The sequence below is a fragment of the Typopeltis vanoorti genome, chromosome 10, assembly GCF_054136105.1.
Source record: "Typopeltis vanoorti isolate ZY-2024b chromosome 10, IOZ_Tvanoo_1.0, whole genome shotgun sequence".
In the NCBI taxonomy this organism is placed as follows: Eukaryota; Metazoa; Arthropoda; class Arachnida; order Uropygi; family Thelyphonidae; genus Typopeltis; species Typopeltis vanoorti.
In genome coordinates, this window is record NC_143558.1 from 20,183,734 (window position 1) to 20,204,651 (window position 20,918).

The 20,918-nt window shown below is 38.0% G+C and overlaps 1 protein-coding gene across 1 annotated transcript in view; it reads left to right on the plus strand.

The window, feature by feature from the left end:
* The window catches only part of LOC150102211 (zinc finger FYVE domain-containing protein 26-like), a 193,668-nt gene that overhangs the window by 64,108 nt on the left and 108,642 nt on the right, over nt 1–20,918 (plus strand). Inside the window, exon 5 of the mRNA XM_090399523.1 lies at nt 6,486–6,577. Coding sequence (XP_090255649.1) covers nt 6,486–6,577 — 92 coding nt within the window. The remainder of the gene's footprint in view (nt 1–6,485; nt 6,578–20,918) is intronic.

Here is a 20,918-nt window from a genome sequence, read left to right on the forward strand (position 1 = left end):
TTATCAAGGTTAAAGAGATGAACAAGATGCTCAGTCTTCATGGTACTTTCCAATTTTAATTTTGAATTAGTGGCTGACAGAAGATGATATAGTTAGTTGGATAGAATATGAAAGGTATAGTGTGTTTCAGGGAGAAAAGAATGGGGGAGAGGGTATTGATGATAGCCAATGAACTGCAACCAAAGAGAGTAGAAGTAGGTGTTCAACTACAGGGCAGTGAAAATAACCTATTTGAGGCTATCTGGTATGAGATGGAGGCCAGCAGAACAAAATATACAGTTGGATGCATCTATAGACCAGAGGATGAAAAAGTTGTTGGGGATAGTATGCATTGGCACATAAGCTCAATCAGTGGAGGTTGCGTAATTATTATGAGGGATTTCAACTATGGGAACATATATTGGAAAGAGAAGAGGACATGTGGGAGGAAAGAAATGGAATTTATGCAGTTACTAAGGAATAATTACCTGACACAGCATGTGATGGAATATACTAGGGGTCTGATAGTGCTTGATCTAGTAATTGCATCAGAGAATTTGTCTACAACCAGTATGATCACATTGCTACCAACTGGGGAGAATGATCATATCGTCTTGACCTGAAGTTGACTAAATGTGTTGAATTTTCAGTTAAGAGGAATATGTGGAATCACAGGGCTAGTAATTATGACAAACTTAGGAGAGATTGTTTGGATCAGCGTCATGGAATGTGAAACTGCAAGGACTGGTAGCCTACAATGTTGATAGTGCATGGGAAGAGATCAAGAAGTGTTTGAGAAGTAATAGCAGACTGCATACCTAGAGTTGGGAGAGCAAATGAAGAGCAAGTCAAATGAATTGTTAGATCCTGAATGAAGGAATCTTGCAAAGAAATCATTTATTCAGAATCCAACATATTAAACTTACAAAAAAGAGAAATACCTGCACATCAGCTAAAATTAAAAGTGAAACTTCTTCACTTTATGTATAAAATTTGCATTCCTTATTTCATGTATGATATATTTAATCTGTTGTGTTCATATTAAGATTTTATTAGAGTATGTTTTATAAGAGGGATAATCTGACTTAATTTAAGCCTCACTTAAGCTGTGTAAAACTAACTGTGTGAGTCATCAAATAGTTACTAAATAATAATTCTTGGAAGTTATAAAATTACACGTGTACAGTGTAACGCTGGTGGCAGTTGCTTAAGCGGAACATATATTGACGCAAATTCTGGGAATACAAGAGCATAACAGCGTCGGAAAAAAGCAAGGGATGAACCCAAGGGGTGAAAAGATATGGGTCGTGTGCAAAGGGGACTGAGGAAAAAGAGGGTGCTCTAAGGAGGAATATAAGAGAACGAGTGCCATATCGGAAATCGCTCCTGTCATATCGTTTTCCTGTTTGGTGGCTTGGAAGTTAGCGGGAGTTCGCATAAAGGGGGGGGCAGAAGCGTCTGTGCTAAGATAAGATCGGACAGCAGGCTTTCTTGAAAATGGAGAAGGATTCAATGCACAGCTGAAGGTAAAATTTTCCAGTCCTAGCAGAATCAAGCCGTCACTGAGAAGTCCCATCGAGTTGTTCCTGAAATGCAAAGATTTAAGTCCATTTTCGGCAGAAATAATGAAGATAGCGTAACCCCTACATTGGCGTATGGACAGCCAATAGATAAGAAGTAGCCAGACATACACGTAGTGTTGAAAGACGTGGAAAAAGTTTGGCAAGGTGAAATTACTGTATTTTGTGTATAAAATTCATCAGAAGAGAGAAGATTGTTTGCGAATGTGAAATTAAGAACAGTATTCTAAAGAACTCTGTAGACAGTCTCTAATTAGAAAGTTAACCTCCTTTGAGAGAGTAAGAAGAATTATTTGGAAAAGATCTTTAGATTGTATGTGATAGGATTAACTTGATGAGATCAGAATTGTGGATTTTAGTAACTGAGTAACATTAGAATGTTTGTTTATATTATCTTATGAATAGCGTTACAGAAAGGAATTTTAGTTTAACTTCATATCATTTGCTATCCATCCCAATATGCAGTTATTGTGTTTCGCATGCTTTATGACCTTTAATTAATTTAGAATATGTTAACCTCTTAACTCGAGTTTCATTTAGTATTGAGTCATAATTGAGTGTATGAATTTTGTATTCTGTTTAGATATTCCAATAAACTTGTCATATTTACCTGAACCTGAGTCATGCCTGATTACGATTCCAAACTACCACTTATAAAAATAGAACCTATTTTGGCAGGAAGAAATTAGAAAGAGTATATAATTATAGATTTTGGTCATGACTGCAGTCTGAATCTATACAGCAGCATTAAAGTAAAGTATTGTGTGAGAACAGCTAAGAGTCTAGCATTGTTTCCCTGAGTTGGAACGTTTTCTACTATAGGATACTGGCTGGCGCAGCATAATAAAAATTTGCCAGTATCCGAAGAGGAAACAGTCCTAGACATAAATAGATGTAAGCATATTAGGCCCAATATCTGAAGAAGAAAAATAGCGATAGAAAGATAGAATAGGAAGATATAAAGCAGTAAAATATAGAGAAAGCAACGACATAATTATAGAGCAGCTGGTAGGACTTTAATTGAATAAGGTTTTGAATAACAAAGGATTTAATCACAATAAACACTTTAAGTATAAAAACATAAATATAAAAAATTTAACAGAATGAATATCATCATTAAGCTGGAGCCGCAAAAAAAAAAAAAAAAAAAAAAAAAAAAATTGTGGAGTGAATTCAAGGAGAAAAGTGACCAGTAGGCATATGATCAGTACAAAGCACTAGTCAGAAGAGTAATCGGTGTGGTAAGAAAGGCAAAAGCAGAGTATGAAAGAATGCAGAATGAGATATTATCAAGGAAAGAATGAGATATTGCAGTAATGAGAGAGGCAAAGACTTATATGGAAAGTGAGATAAATGAAATGGAGGTTTATAGAATATTACAGAACCTTGATGTGAATACAGCTATATAATTAGATGGTATACTAGCTCGAGTTTTACGTGAAGGTGCTAGGGAATTGTCAGCACCCTCATGTAAAACTTGAGCTAGTATACCATCTAATTCCATAGCTGTATTCACATCAAGGTTCTGTAATGACTTTGGAAATTGTCAGCACCTTTGACCACATTGTTTAATCTTAGTCTCGGCTGTAAGTTAGTCCCAAGGGACTGGAAAGAGGAGAAAATAGTTCAGTTGCATAAAGGTGGCTCCAAAATTGATATAGCAAATTATCGCCCAATCATCATATCAGGAGTTGTTGTCAAGGTACTGGAGAAGTTGGTTAAGAGCAAAATACAGGAATGGATAGACAGAAATGTGATACTATATTGGGGGAGGGAGCAACATGGGTTTGTGAAGGGTAGGTCATGCCTCAGTAACTTTCCCACTGTTTTATAATACAATAACAGTTGAGTTGAATGAAGGTAATTGTATTATAAAACAGTGATACTGTTGGACTTTGCAAAACCCTTTGACAGGATACTGCATGGGATTCCAATCAGTAAACTGCAGAACACTGGGATGGATATATAAATTTGAAGTGGGTAAGTATTGTGTGAAATAGTAGATTGGTGGTTGATTGAGAGAGATTAAAGAGTAATTTATTCATAAGTAGCATCTAGAAGGCATCTTGACTAGTGGCATGCCACAGGGCTCTGTTCTTCAGCCACTACTATTTCATTTGTTTGTTCATGATATAGCAAAGGAACTGTTTAGTTGTTTGCTGATTATGCAAAATTGGGTATTCCTCTTTATCGAGCTTTGATAAGACCCCATCTTGATTACTGTGTGCAGATCTGATCACCTGGTGTTCTTGTTGATGAGGAAGAGATGGAGAGAATCCAGAGATGAGCGACCAAGATGGTAGTAGGTCTGTAGGTTACAGAAATTGGTCGGAAGTGGAAAAGGGGTGATATGATTGACAAATGCAAGATTAATATAGAGGAAAATTTTTAGAACAGGTCTGGTGGTGGGAGAACTAGGGGCCATCCTTGGAACTGTGCAAGAGTGTGGTTAGCAGGGGTATTATAGAACTAGACATTTTGCTTAGAGTGTGGTGAATGAGTGGAATAGATTGCCAGAGTTTGCTGTGAGTGTCATGACTGTGAATGAGTTTAAAGCTAAGTATGATAGATATTGCGTTAATGTTTTAGGGGGAAAAAATAAAATAAAAAACAGGTTGTCTTTTTCTGTATATAGAAAACCTACTAGAATGGAAAATTTTTTAAATGCTATTTCACACCACCATCCATTACAAAAGATAGGCATAATTAAAACTTTACGGGACAGGGCATAAAATATATCAAGCACGTCAATTAAAAGGAATAAAGAACTGCACTAGCTGAAACAAAACCTTGCACTTAATGGTTATGAACCCAAGACAATCAGAAAAGTTCCATGTGTAGAGGCTTAAGTGCTGTGAGGACATCATATTGGAGGCTTATTGGATTGTATACAGCACTCAGAAAGCATTTAAACAGAATTTAATACTTCCTATATTTTGTCTCGGTCACTGAGACTTTTTTGTAATCCCTGAAAATGTTCCAATGACTGAGACGAAATATAGGAAGTATTAAATTATGTTTTAATACTTTCTGAGTGCTGTATACAATCCATTAAGCCTCCAACATGAAATCAGAAAAGTTCTTAATACATCACCAGCAACTCCCTTACTTAAACAAGATTTCAAGAATGCAATCATGCTGCCTTGCATCAAGAATGTCACAGACAAAGTGGCTGTGTTGCTCCATGAGTATAATGTAAAAGTAGGTTTTTTTTTGCCTTTACAAAAAGTCTCAAGATTCCTACATCCACCAAAACTTTCACATCACATCATGAAAAAACCAGGCATTTATGAGATTCATTGCTCTCATAGCATTTGTTACTTAGGCCAGACAGGAAGATCGTGAGAGATCTACATGTCTGAGCACATAAAGGATGTCAAAAAAGGAGAGAACGTAAATCAAGCCTGGCATTCCACACAACTACTATAGGTCATCAAGTACTTTGGTAACAAACCAAAATATTATAAATTTTCTTGTTTTACAAGAAAATTTAAGGAAGCTTTGTAAATGATAGCATGCCTACACAGTGCAATAACAATCAACGCTTAATTTTACATCAACTGTATTCTGCTTTTATCAAAAGTTTAGCTGCCACAGACCTAGGATATAGTGTGTGCTACCACAGAACATGATAGCAACAACTAGCAATGGTCCAACACTCACACAGTAATGAATTTACTGTTTGTATTCTGGTTTGTATTATCAATTACGAGACATGTCCAGAAAGTAAATTCCGTTTTTAAAAATTTTCACTGCAGTGCTGCGATCACAATGGTTCGCATGCGTGCTGAGTTTGTTGATTCGTTAGTGCCATTTTCAGATATTCTTGCAGTTCGTACAGTTCTTGGTATGTTTTTATAATGTCTAAGAAAAACGAATCGCCCACCACATGTGAAATTAGGTCAGTTATCCCTTTCTTGAATGCGGGGAGGCACACCTCATCACCAGTCAAGACGAAATTGAAGACAATGGTTTCCACTTGGAAAATCATGTACACTGTGTTTTGGGACAGACAAGGAATTTTGCTAGTAGATTTCTTGGGTCAAGGCTTCACAATCAACACAAGTATGTACTGCCAAACCCTTAAGAGATTGTGTCATGCGATCCAGAATAAATGACGTGGCATGCTTACCAGGGGGGGGGGGGGGTGTTTTGATTCATGATAACACCCGCCCCACACACAGCCTGCGTAACACAACAACTTCTTGCCACCTTTAGCTAGGAACAATTCCATCATCTCCCATATAGTCCTGATCTTGCGCCAAGTGATTTTCACCTGTGCAAACATCTGAAATCTTTCCTTGGTGGCCGGCAGTTTCAAGATTACAACAAGGTCAAAGAAGCAGTTAATGCGTGGTTTGTATCACAGGTAGCAAGCTCCTATGATGAAGGTATACAGCTCTTGGTGCCCCGTTATAAGTGCCTGAACAATGGCAGAAATTATATAGAAAAGTAGTGAAAGATGTCTACTTTAATTTCCAATAAAGTTTTTTTTTGTAAGTATATTTTTGTTTCTCTGACAGCCCATCGGAACTTACTTTCTGGACGTCCCTTGTATGTGTAATGACAGTTGTAAAGTTATCAAAAACATCTATGTGTAATTAATTGTTAATAAGCTTTTGTTATGTAAAACATTCATGTAACTACCCCTGATGATATGAGTCTTACAATGTATGAAACTTGTCGGGTTTTATTTGCTTATTTTTATTAAACTACATCATAATGTGGTCTGAATGCCAGAAATTACCCACAGAACTGCTAACCCATAGAAACTTATGTTTGTATCAGTCCACTTATTTTCTTGATGATTTCTATTAATTTTTTTCATTGTTTCCATTTTAAAGAATAACGTATAGTACTTACTGTTTATTTAATTTTAATTTTTGCATAACATTTTTCCTAAAAGCTAAAATATCTTGTTTTCAGAGTTCATGCACTAGTGATCCAGTACTTTTACAAGTCTGTGAAAAGCTTCAGTACAACTTAATTGTAATGGAATGGTGCATTTCAAAACTGAGGTAAAAATATTTAATGAATTGAAATAGTATTAAAAATATTGTTCATCATCAAATGTTTGATATATACTCTCATGGGGCATATATGATATTGTGATAGTACTCTACACAATTTTTTGCATTATGAGGGTTGTTTGAAAGGTTTGATAAATTTCCAATAGATGACGACACAATTCATTCATTCATACTAATGTTGACAGGTATCATCTTTTTCATGACCCACTGGCAAAATTTTAGCCACGTGAGATGCATAGTTCTCGTTTGGCAAACATTTCAAATGACTGTGTTCACATGTTTCATAAAAATGGAGAAAAACTAGTTTCGTGCAGTGATAACACTTTTATTTGAAGAAGTGGATGGCCACGCAAATCAAAGCTGAGTTAGATGCAGTTTGTGGGGACTCTGCACCAGCATTAAAGACTATTTTTAGATAAATGAGTTTAAACATGGTCGTAAGTCCATCAAAAATGAAGCTCACTCTGAACGCCCGACTGAGGTCACTACGAAGGAAATTATTGACAAAATCTATGGTATCGTTATGGAAGACCGCCGAGTGAAAGTGTGTGAGATTGCCAAGATTGTAGGCATCTCAACTGAATGGGTGTATAATATCCTGCACAAAAAAATTTGCACATGAAAAAGCTGTGTGCACATGGGTGCCAATTGTTGACTGTTGATCAAAAGCACATGCGAAAAGACATTTCAGTGCAGTGTTTAACGATGTTTAATTGCAATTCACAGGATTTTTTGCATCGATTCGTGGCTGTAGACGAAAATTGGATCCACCACTACACACTCAAGTCCAAGCAGCAGTCAAAACAGTGGACAATGCCTGTTGAAAGAGCACCAAAAAAAGTGAAGACCTTTTTTTCACCTATGGCCACTTTTTTGGGGAATTTCCAAGGAATTATCATGATAGACTATTTGTAAAAGAGTAAGACAATAACAGAAGTCTATTATGCATCATTGTTGGAATGTTTAAAAGAAGAACTGAAGGAAACAATGGCCAAGATTGCTTCACAAAAAAGTGCTCTTTCATCAAGACAATGTACTGTCCTACATGTCGGCCATTGCAATGGCAAAATTGCACGAATTGAGGTTCGAATTGGTTCCACATCCACCGTATTCTCCAGACTTGGTCCCTTGTGACTTCTTGTTTCCAAACTTAAAAATTTGGCTCGATGGGCAAAAAATTTCTTTAAACAAGGATGTCATCAAGGCTGTCAATGACTATTTTACACAATTTGACAAATCCTACTTTTTAGATGGGATGAAAAAATTGGAAACTCTCTGGACCAAATGTGTAGACCTCAATGGAGACTATGTTGAAAAATAAAGGTGAATTTTTCCAAAAAAATGTGTTTAACTTATTTCTTTACCAAACTTTTCAAACAACCCTCATATTTTCAGTTTCTTTCAATAGTAGACTCCCAAAAAAGTCACTATTTGTTAAAATTTATATTTAGGCATAAGGTAAATCAGTGACATTTAAACTTATTTGGAGTAAATATACTGATTTAATTATTCTCTACGTTTAGTATTATTATTATTATTATTATTATTATTATTACGGGAAACTCCAGGAGTCATTAGACTCATCGAGGGAGGCCCAAATCATATTCATCACAACTATTTGACATTCATACAGTATCTATCATACCTCGCCTTAAACTCATTCACTGTCACAGCATCCACTACAGACTCAGGGAGCGCATTCCACTCATTCACTACTCTAAAAGTAAAGAACCCAGCTCTAACACCTTTACTAACCACACTTTTGCCCAGTTTCCATGGATGTCCCCTAGTCCTCCCACAACCAGCCCTGTTCTCAAAAATATCTTCTGAATTAATTTTATAGAAACCCTTCAGTAATTTGAATGTCTCAATCATATCTCCCCTCCTCCGCCTATCAACCAATTTTTGCAACCCACAAATCCTCAACCTGTTCTCATACGGTTCATTCCACAGACCTGCTATCATCTTGGTCACTCGCCTCTGGATCCTCTCCACCTCCTCCCCATCAAGAAGAAACCTAGGTGACCAAATCTGAGCACAGTAGTCTAGATGGGGTCTTATCAAGGCTCGATAGAGAGGAACAATAACCTGCTTGTCTCTGCTTGTCAACGTATTCTTCAGCAACCAAGTGATTTGATGAGCTGTTTTGGTGACTTTTGCAATGTGTCCCCTAAATTTCAATTCCTTATCTACCAACACTCCTAAATCTCGTGCCTCATCAATTTCCTGGAGCAGGGTTCCACCAATGCAGTAAACTGCTGCCAATCTTTTCACCCCAAAATGCATAACCTTACATTTTGCCACATTAAACTGACATCCATTCTCCTTAGCCCAGACCTCCAATCTATCCAAATCATCCTGCAAAATTTTGACGTCATCTGCATTCACTATTGCCCTACCCAACTTCGCATCATCCGCAAACAAATGAACTGTTCCTCTCAGATCATTTCCTATATCATTTATGAACAAATTAAACAGCAGTGGTCCAAGAACAGATCCTTGTGGCACACCACTAGTCACAGGCCGTCTTGTGGACTCTACTCCCGAGTAAACCACTCTCTGATATCTCTCCGTCAACCACCCTCCTATCCATCTCACCAACCCTATGTCCATTCCCATATGCTGCAATTTACTGATTAGAATTCCATGTGGAATCCTGTCAAAGGCCTTGGCAAGGTCCAGTAGAATCACCGTAAACCCATTACCCTTATCCAGTTCAGCCGTCACTGTGTTATAATACGTGAGCAAGTTGCTGAGGCATGACCTACCCTTCACAAAACCATGCTGTCCCCGATACAGTATCCCATTTTCTTCTATCCAATCTTGTATTTTCCTCTTGACTATTTTCTCTAAGACCTTGACAATGATTCCTGATATGCTAATCGGTCGGTAATTTACAACAGCAGTCTTGGAACCACCTTTATGCAGTGGAACTATTTTCCCCTCTTTCCACCCGATTAATTAGGATAGTATAATTAAAATATAATTAAAGTATATATAATATATATAATATAATTAAAGTATTATATAATTATAATATAATTAAAGTATAATTAAAAGTATAATTAGGATAGTTCTGGTGTTTGCTTACACCATAATACAATTTATTGAGGACTATTTTTTTAATGCACTGTTTGATTTATCCATTAAGAAATGGCTTTGTTGAGCATCACTTCTTGGGACTTTCTCAACAGGACCTGTATTCAAGTTTTTATATTCACAAATCCAAGTTTTATAGCCTTACGCACAGATAGCAGAATTTTTTCTGCCAGCAGCTGCAAGCAAGTACACATTAGTTCATAAACATATTCATTTAACATAATGTTGTAGACATACTGATTAATGATGCCAGTAGTGAATAGTCTTGTTGTTGTAATATTATTTTCATTCAGGTAAACATATTTTCTTACCTACTGTAGTTGTTTTTTTGTTTGTTTTAATTTTCCTTCTAAATACTGAACAAACGAGGATGGTCTGGCAATTTGAGATTTAGCCGACCAAATTGTATTCTTATTGGTTAAACCAAAATAAAAAATGATGGTACAACATGACAAAATTTCATGCTGGCTGGGGCGTTGCCCGGTTAAACAAGGCCCCCGTTGTTTTTGCCAGGGAACCAGGGCGAACAGCGAAAAGTCAGCTACTGGAACAAATCTGAAAACAAACCCCAACTCAACATCACCAGAGTTAAAGATCGGTACTATCCAACGTAAGAAGCCTGAATTGCAAAGAAATGGAGCTAGCTAGGAATTAGATAAGTACCAGATCAACATAATAGGGGTGACGGAAACAAAAAAGACCAAAACTGGTGAGATCTTTCTGAGCAATAAATACAAAATATTATATTCAGGCAATGGTAAACTAGGAAAAGAAGGAGTAGCCATAGTATTCAACACAAAATACGAGGCTAATCTTCTTGAATGGCAGGCAGTCTCAAGTAGAGTAATGTGGGCAAATATGAGAATGGGGAACTGGACAATGAGACTTATTTGTGCCTATGGTCCCACAGAAGGTTCTACTAAGGTAGAAGTGGAGGAATTTTTTGAGGCTTTAGAAAAAGCAACTGACACAATGAAAAAGGAAAAGTTGGTCCTTGTTGGGGATCTAAATAGCAGAGTAGGAAATGATTGTGAGACATACAAAAATATTTTGGGAAAATTTGGAGAAAAGAGCAAAGCTAATAATAATGGCAAATATCTGTTGGATTTCTGCTCAGGACATGGACTGGTTATTACTAACATCATGTTCCAACATAAAAATGTGCACAAATTCACATGGAGAGAAGAGGCTAGGAATAAGAAAAGTCTCATTGACTATGTTATTATTGATAGTGATGTTTTCTCTCTGGCGCAGGACACCAGAGTGTACAGAGGATTTGAAATTGGAAGTGATCACTATTTAGTCTTGAGCAGGATAAAATTGAATTTCATATTGAAAAGAATGACATGTAAGAAAGTTTTAAAGCGAATAAAAGTTGAGCAGCTCTCAGATGTGAACTGTAGACTAAAATACACAAAGATTATTGAAAAGAAAATGAAAGAGTTTGAGAACAGGAATCAAACCTTGGAGATTCAGTGGCAAACTCTGAAGAAAACATTGATTGATTCTGCCAGAGAGGCATGTGGTGAGATTGTCTGCAAGGATAAAAAAATCAGAACTCCCTGGTGGACACAGGAAGTTAAAGAGGCAGTGAAGGAAAAGAAGAAAGCATATCAAAAATTCCTGGCAAATAAGTCAGCTTTTACTCTTACAGAATACAGAGACAAATGTAAGAAAGCTAAACAGTGTGTAAAACTAGCTAAACAAAAGTCATGGGAGGACTTTGGCAAGAATATAGAAAATAAATATCAAGAAGGTGGCAAAATATTCTGGAGGACTGATTTGGAGGAAAATTGTAGATAGGAAGTTAGTAATGATGTAAATTTTTCATGTAGTATTGTCATATCCTGTACACCCCTTGAGGGTACATGGTAGGAATTTGATGATGATGATTGATAGGCAACTGAAGTACAAAGTTCAAGTTGCAAAAATTACAAATACAATTCAAAGGATAATCATGATGTTGAAATGAACCTTGAGATATAATAATTATTATTATTTACATCATCTCCATAGAGTCTGGAGACTCATCTCAGGAGACCCAAATCAACCATCATACACACACATATCCTATCATAACTCTCCTTGAGTCCATTCACCATCAGGAAATTCAACCAATACTGGTAATCCATTCCACTCGCTCACCACACTCTATGTGCAAAAAAATCTGGTCCACACACCCCTACTAACCACACTCTTACACAACTTCCACATATGACCCCCTAGTTCTCTGTTTGTCATATATTGAAAAATTTTACTTGCTTCACTTTTATAAAACCCCTTTAATATCTTAAAAGTTTCTATCATGCCTTCATTTTTCTGCCTATCAACTAAACTTTGTAACCTACAAAACCTTCAATATTTCCTTGTAGGGAGTATTCCACACACCTGTCACTCATCTCTGAATCTTTGTGACCATCTCCTGGTCTCCAAGAAACCCAGATAACCAAATCTCTGCTCAGTAGTCATATTAATTCGTTGAACTATTTTACCAAATTTTACAATATTCCCTCTGAACTTGAACTCTTTGTCCACCATTATTCCAAAGTCCCTAGCCTGATCAATTTCCTGCAAACCAATACCATCAGTATGTTACAACATATGCAATCTTTTCAATCCAAAGTGCATAATCTTTTATTTTATTATTAAGAGAGCCCTCCAGGGAGTCAGAGACTCATCGAGGGAGACCACATACTACACACACACACACACACACCAGCTATCATACTATTCTTGAATTCATTCACACTGCTTGCACTCACAACATCCAATGGCAATCTATTCCACTCACGCACCACCCTATGAGAGAAAAATCTAGTCCTCACCCCCTTCTTAGTGGCCTTCATTCTCAGCTTCCAAGGATGACCCTCTTGTCCTTTCTCCACCCTCCATAAATTGAAAAATTTCATTAATTGAAATCCTGTATGACCCTTTCAGAAGTTTGTAAGTCTCAATCATATCTCCCCTCTTTCTCCTGTCTGCAGTCTATAAATTCTCAATCTGTCTTCATACTCGGTATTCCACAATCCTGATATAATTTTTAACACTCTCCTTTGTACTCTCTCTCTCTCCAATATATCAGAATCGCAACAGAAACCAAGAGACCAGACCTGTGCACAATGGTTCAAGTGAGGTCTTATCAAGGTCTTGTAAAGAGGCAAAATAACATCCATATCTTTACATGTGAACGTTCATTTCGGCATTGCAATTATCTTTTGAGTTGTATTTACAATTTTGCCACATGGCCCCTGAACTTCAACTTTCTATCTATTAACACTCCAAGATCCCTAGCCTCATCAGTTTCTTCTAGCCTAATTCCACCAATATAATACAACATTGGATAGGTAATCATGCCGAAGTGAATGACTTTACATTTACTGACATTGAACTGATACCCATTTTCCCATGCTCACATTTCCAGCTTATTCAAATTATTCTGCAAGGATTGCATATCAGCTGCATTCATGATTACCCTGCCTATCTTTGCATCATCGGCAAATAACTGTATGTCGCTTGTCAAATCCTTCCCAATGTCATTAATTTATAGAATGAATAACAGTGGACCAAGCAATGATCTTTGTGGTACACCACTAGTTATTTTTTTTATTTTTAATTTTTTTTTTTTTTAATTAATCTTTGTACTGGTTATGGGCAGTACTACCCTTACATCACGTTGAGACATCTCGTCCAGACTTGTTATAGGCCTTTACAAGTGTTTTACCCTATGCCTGTTCTAGTTATCATTGTAGTCATTCTCTGGTGACAATGCCATGCCACCAGTGTGCCCTGTAGGGCCTCTCAAGGAAAGAACTTTTATATCCATCTGCACAAGCCAAAGCTGTTTTAAGTCCTTATAGCTATCCGTGCTCCATACGCCATGTAAAGAGATGGTGGTACTGATAAACCTCACAGTTGCTGCATGCTCCTCCCATATCTTACTAACTAGATCTTGGTTATTCTTATAATAGTTTACCTAATTATTATGGCTATAGGCTAGTGGGCGCCCTGTTTCCACCACCTGGCATCAACTACCCAAACGTCACCATCTCTTTTAATCACTAAGTCTGGCTTACGCAAACCCACGGAGGTACTATAATGTGGTTCCACCGCGTTCTCCCAACCTTTGTTCTTAAAGCGGTCGTTCAGAATGGAGACCATGGCATCATGCCTCTGCACGCAGACCCCCATGGATGTGGAAGTAACACTGCTATATGAGACAACGTCTCACTGTAGTGGCAGCCAGCCCTACAGTTTGAGTCGTCATTACCCCATCGAGCTGTGCGGGCTTGAGTGGGCAGAGCATTGATCCTTGTCCTGTTAAGGTCAATATACTCAAACCCAGGGAGGAATCTTACCCATCCCTTACCCAATCATGCTGGGGAGGCACCAGATATGATTCTTTTCAAGGAGCACCATCTACAGAACAGTGCAGCAGAGATGCCCATCTCTTGTGTTCTGCTGGTGCTGACTCAATTAAGGTACATTGATAATGGTACCAGCCTTTAGCCTACCTAAGTCTTCTTGTATTAATGGACCATAGAAAGCCTCTCTGCAGATAGTGGGAGAAGATAGTTCTAACTTTGCGATTCTGGACAGCCAGGCATGGGATCAGCCATCTAAGTGATGGAATCCCCGAGCCCGCCGTCCCTCACCCTCGCGTGGAAATATGCAGGGGTGTCGGGCGGCAGTCGGAGCCATGATCTCACGGCTGAATGGATAGCCCTGTCCATTCGTGACAGTACCGAGATATATGTCCTGCCAAGCACCAACTTGTGGTAAAAGTGAGGTAGGAGATAGTGGGAAAGGAGAAATAGTCTTTGCTGGGGCTTGAGAGGAGCTTTCCTCAAAGAAGTGATCCCAGCTTCTTGGATAGAAGAAACAGAGGACCTTCCCTTTTGGGGTGAACATGATACAGAGGTATCTCCACTCTTCCAGGATGATCAAAGCATGCAATGGCCTCTCGTGCAGGGAAAACTCTATAGTCTCAACCTTAAGCTTCTTGTCACGACAAGAAGGGACAAGAGCTAAAGCGCAGGACTTCTCTACATTAATAGAAATGCCTGAAATAGAGAAAAAGTCAACTGCCCGGTCAAGGAGTTCCTGCAAACCTACCTTAGTAGAGGCTACGAGAAAAAGATCGTCCGCAAAGGCCATAGCATTAAAGGAACAAGCGCCTAGAGAGTAGCCTATATGGCTAGCAAGAGAGTGAAGAAACTCATCTATGATGCAGTTAAAGAAAAGGGGAGATAGAGGCAACAGGGTGAACACTCTGAACTGCCGGAATAGAAGTCTCCCTGGATCCTGTAGTGATGGTGATGGAGCTACCCAAGTATAGCTCCATAACATAGGAAAGAAAGGGTTCTGGACATCCAGCAATAGACAGTGCTCGAAGGAGAACAGGAAGGGAGATGCTATCAAAGGCTTTTTGGAGGTCCAGCGATGCCATATATAGAGCTTAAGGTGGTGTCGGGAATCAGAGAGAAGATATATATTCTTGGCCCAGCCATCCAAAGGGACAAAAGCTCTCTGTCTATAATCATGCTGTATATGTTGCTGAAGTTGTTTAACTAAGATTTTATGATAGAGTCTAAGTATCACAAGGGAGATGGTAATAGGTCCAAAGTCTGATGCATGGCTTGAAGTTTCTTTCTTCGGAATGAAGATAGTTCTTGAAGCGCGTAGGTATGGTGATATTGCTTGACTGAAAAGGAGAATGTCCAATGAGTCCTGAAGAATCTTCAATGGCACCTTCCGAAGCCTAGCTGCAGGAATGCCATCAGGTCCGAAGGTAGAGAAATTGGATGGAAGAGCTGCTTTGATCTCCTAGATGGAGACAGGTTGGTATATTTGAAGGGCAGGAATGGACCTCAATATCGTAGGTTGATCATCATCAGGGAAGTGTGGAGGTGGAGCAGAAAAGACTGTACTCCATAATTTAACAAACTCATCATGTAAGTCTGATAGAGGTGGAGGGGTAGCACCATCAAGAATGGTCTCGGCACATTGCCCTCTATTCTTTTTATAGAGGGCCTATATAGTTGCATAGGCCCTCTTCCTCTGCTTCCTATTTGACAAAGTCATTGTAGAATGAGATATAGGCTGATGTTGACGAGACATCAAGTGTTCAGAGAATTCAGCATGAGGTAATCATTTAACTGATCTGTGATATCCATTCCCAGAAGGTGAATCTGGATGAGAGATTTAAGAATTTGATGGTTATATTCTGGAAGAGGAGGATCATCTAGAGATGATGTCAGTGATAATCAAAGCCTCTTCTTCAACAGCAGGATGATGGTGGCTGGAAGATGAAGAGGCAGGGACAGAAGATACGGAGATATTACCTGTCCCTACCTGTGGTGGATGGGCTGCCAATTCTTGAACTAAGGCTTTGTAATTGGCTTTCTGTCTATGACACTTGATGGCATCCAAATCTTGCAGACTCACATCCTCCGTGTACCTCTTTTTGATATCTCTCAGTCAGCCATCCTCTTATCCATGCTAATATTCTGTAACCTAGACCCATTTTCTCCAATTTATGCAGCAATCTGCCATGCTGTATTTTGTCAAAAGCCTTAGCAAAATCCAAAAGTATCATGGTGTATCCATTCCCCTTGTCTAGTTCAATGATAACATTGTTATCGAATGTGAGCAAGTTGCTAAAACATGACTTTCCTTTAGTAAATCCATGTTGCTCATTGCAAAGTAGATTCACTGTCAACCCATTTCTGAATGCAAGCCCTAACCAATTTTTCTAAAATTTTCACCTCCACTCTTGAGATACTAATCGGTCGATAGTTGGATACATCGGTCTTTGCACCACCCTTGTGCAATGGAATTACCATACATTCCTTCAATTCCTGCTGAATTTTCGCTGTTCTAAGACTCATATTAAACAGCCTGGTCAAAGGAATGCCCAGTTCAGCTGAACACCCTTTTAGCTCATGTGCTGATATCCCACCAGTCCCTATTGCTGAATTCTTATTCAATTTGTGCAACAGCTCTAACACCTCATCCTCATACACCTGCATTTCTTCTTCTAGCGAAGAGGTGACAGTGAGCTCAATGTTGCACACACCAGGTTGATAGCTTTTAACAAAATGGGCACTCATTAACTGAACAACCTCTTCTGCATCTGTAACCCTCACGCCATCAGTATTTAGAAGAGTTATTCTTTCATATTCATTCTTTCTTTTACTTTGAGCATATCAATAGAATTCTTGTGGATTGTCTTTAGCATGTAGATTGACATTAAATTGACAATCATTATCCTTTGCCCACAATGCCAGTTTATTTAAATCATCCTGCACACCAACCTTTATCAACTATTGCTCTCCCCAGTTTTGCATCATCAGCAAACAACTGAATAACTCCCTCTTAAATCTTTTCCTGTGTCATTGATATACAAATTAAAGAGTAGTGGCCCTAGTACTGAACCCTGAGGTACTCCACTAGTTACCATCCTTCTTCTATACTCCACTCCACCGTATACTACTCTCTGATGTCTGTCTGTCTGTCAGCCATCCCCTATTCATACTACTAGCCTCATATTCATTCCAATCCTCTCCAGTTTTTGTAATAGTTTTCCCATGTGGTATACTCAAATGCCTTGGCAAAGTTGAGCAGTATCATGGTATAGCTATTACCTTTATCCATTTCTGCTGTCACTTTATTATAAAATGTGAATAAAAAATTTAATTTAAAAATTAAAATGTTACTTTTAATTTTTACAAAGTTATGCTACCTGCTATAGAGTATTGTATCCATATCTACCCACTGTTGTATTTTACCTTTAACCATCTTTTCCAATACTTCAACAACCACTGCCAATATATTAATTGATCTGTAGTTTGCTACCTCTGTTTAGGAACCACCTTTATCCAATGGTACTATCTTACCTTCTTTCCGCTCTGTTACAACCCTGTCAGAGCTGAGACTTCTTGCACACTCCCATAGTACACGGGCTGATATGCCATCCAGTACCACTGCTGTGTTCACATTCATATTTTTTAATATGCTGAATACCTCTTGTTCATCTACCTCGATGTTGATATGCGTTTCTATAACATCAGCAGCTGTAAAATCACCACCTGTATGATACACGCAGCAACTCAATAATTTCTTTTGGTTCAATCACCTTCCTACCATGAGCATTGTTAAAAGTCATTCTACCATAGTCATTTTTCCTCTTACTTGCTACATAATGAAAAAACTCTTTTGGGTTTACTTTGGCCTCTTTGGCTAGTTCTCTCTCATTATCTGATTTGGCTTTTCTTGCCATTCTAATCACCCTTCTTGCTTTCATTTTGTATTGCTCATGAGTATGCTGATCACCATATTCTTTATATTCCCTCTACAGTGTTTTATTTTTTTGCAGCTCTTGCTTTATATCCCTACTCATCCACTTAATTCCAACTTGGTTTATCTTCCTGACTTGGGTATGCGGTCTGATACTGCTACACTCAAGCAATCTCTCTCTGACCACTTGCTATGCATTACTGACATTCTTTCCTTATAGTTTCTCAAGCCATGATACTGTTCCAAGATGACTCCTGAGTCTTGCATAATCACCAGCCTTGCAGTTGAACATAAATCCCTTCTTGACAGAAAACTCCACATTTTAGGCAACTTCCCAGAACAAGACTACATGGCACTTTCTCCACAATTGGAGGCAGAGTGTCTACCTTGGTTATTGATTCATCTTCTGATGCTACTATCAGATCCAACACCCTCAAACCCCTTGTTCCGTCTTTAACATGTTGTTTCATGTAATTATCCCTTAGCAACTGTATAAATCCCTTACATCTTGCCATGCCCCTTTTTCTCCCTCCAATCAAATGAACCATCTCCCTCAGACCTAAAATCCTCTTTAACTTCTAATTTTGTTATTGGTAATTCTGCAACTATCATCAGCAATATCCACCCCCTGTTCTGTTCCTTCTATCCTCCCTGAAAATACAAAAAATATAATACCCTTTACATTCTGTCCCTGTAACTAAATCAATTTTAGTCAACTAGATCTCATTGATGCCTATAATTTTTGACCAAGTTGAGCTTACCAATGCCAAAAACTTCTCATTCTTATTCCTGATACTTCTTGTATCCATGTTCATGCATTTCAATGTCCCTTTGTTCCCATAGTTACTCTTCTGTAATGTCATTGCCAACCTATTTAAATTGGAGTGAAATCCCATTCAGCATTGCATAATCATTATTGTACCTATACTCATTTATCATAGGGGTGGCCAGACACATGCTTGATTTCATCTTCCCTAATATCTCTAGTTTCCCTGGTTTTGCACTACCACACTCTCACTGAACAACACTTTCTCCAACCATCTAACTTCAAAACCATTTAAATATAGTCTGTCAGTAATATATAAGTCCTTTTGTTCATCAGATTCACTCCATACATCAATAAACTGCATTCCATTCCTCCTGCACAATCTTCTCATTGGCCATGATGGCCTTTCTTCTCAGTTCTGTCCTATCATACCGAGGCAGCACTCACAATCTTTACTTTCTTGCTCTTCATTTTTGCTTCCACTAACAACTCTTTCATATCTTCTCTCATAAGGAAGTCATTTTGCTTCTTTACAGGACCTTGACACAACCTCACTTGGGCTATTGTGCACAGATCTGGTGTCTTTGTTTTTGTAATGTTGATAGAGGGCGCCAAAAAATAGGACTTTAGATCTTTTGTCCATTGCAATTGTATTGTTTCACTCACTCACTGTTGCGTGTACAAGTGTGTTGTGCTCTGATGATGCTGAGTTGAAATTCAGCGAAATATAAGCAGTTAATAAAACATCTCTTTGATAAAATTGTGTGGTGTTGTTAATACTGTAAAAATAAATCATGAATAACCGTCAACATCTAAGCTTATCTGTTACATTACCTACATGTTTGTTTTTACAGATCCAAGTTTGACCCATGTGTACCTTTCAGCAAGAACAAGGAATCTTGCTTATCTCAAAATGTTTGTAGAATGGAATGCTGTCCTTAGAGGAATGTAGGAAACTTTTTAAGGTTTTAGTTGTTTGAAGGCTGTTCTGATGTGGATTGATCTGAATAGAAAAAGATTGCATATTACTGTTCCTAAAAATCTGTATCAACAAAAACAACACTGGATGATTAACATTAGTGGTTTATCAGAAAACAAACCCATATGGGTGAGTTATTCATGTTGAAGTTTCTGGAGGACAAAACTGTGTAGACATAGAATGCAAATAAATGCTTCCCTAGCTCAAAATAATTATTTAGCTGATGTTTTGCTAGCTTAAGCAGAATTACTTCACTACACTCATTGAAAACAACAAACCAAAATGACCTGAACAACAAGGGCAGTCATGTACATGGAGGGTGACAGTGGTGCTCTTCGTGGTGATTCTTGTTTAATGCTGATGGATAGACAGGGTGGCAAAACAAAATATATGTAAAATCATACCATTCATTCTGTTAGTTACTCAGTGGTTCTGTAGAACTTGTGCTGTTTTCAGAAACAGTCTCTCCAATTTAAATCAGGATTTGTGAAGTAGCTTGGCTTTCTTCCGTCATATGAAGTGATTTTCTCTAAACATGTTTAGGTAGTCTGCTTATTGGTTTTCTATTTTGTATGTATTTTTTGTGTTCTTTTTTCCTGAACAAAGTTAGTTCATCCTGTCTGTCCAGAATATTAGGTTCTGCACTGGCAGGGGGTGCTATAGACACCTGGGAAGAGGTTCCAGGTGATCCTTGATTTGTCTTAGGCAGGTAGATACTTTGTTTTGAGGTTTGTATACTGTTTTGATTCTGTGTCATTTCAGGAGGGTGCCCAGTTTATTTGTTGTTCCTTTGATGTAGTGCAAAGATATAGTGAGAATAATTTGACTAATTTGAGAATGTATAGTGTGGTTCTGAAGATGAAATTCACTCTGCTCTACAGGCTAAAGTTGTAAAAATTCCAAGTTGCTGATCAGGATGGTGGTGTGAAGTGGCATGTAGGTATCTACATGCAGTACCTGTATCTGTGCAGGCAGTAAACTGAACAGATGAGGGACCCATTTGCTTGCTTCATAACTAAATTATTCAAGAAGGCAAGAGCCCTTCTTTTCCTCTTCTACAATGAAACTAATTTGACAATGGATATTATTGAGGAAATGTAAAAAGTTAGAGAGCCTGTAGGCTGTACAGTAAAGATACTTACCTATATTCAAGAATGTAATTTCTTAAGTATAATTTACTTTGTAATCAA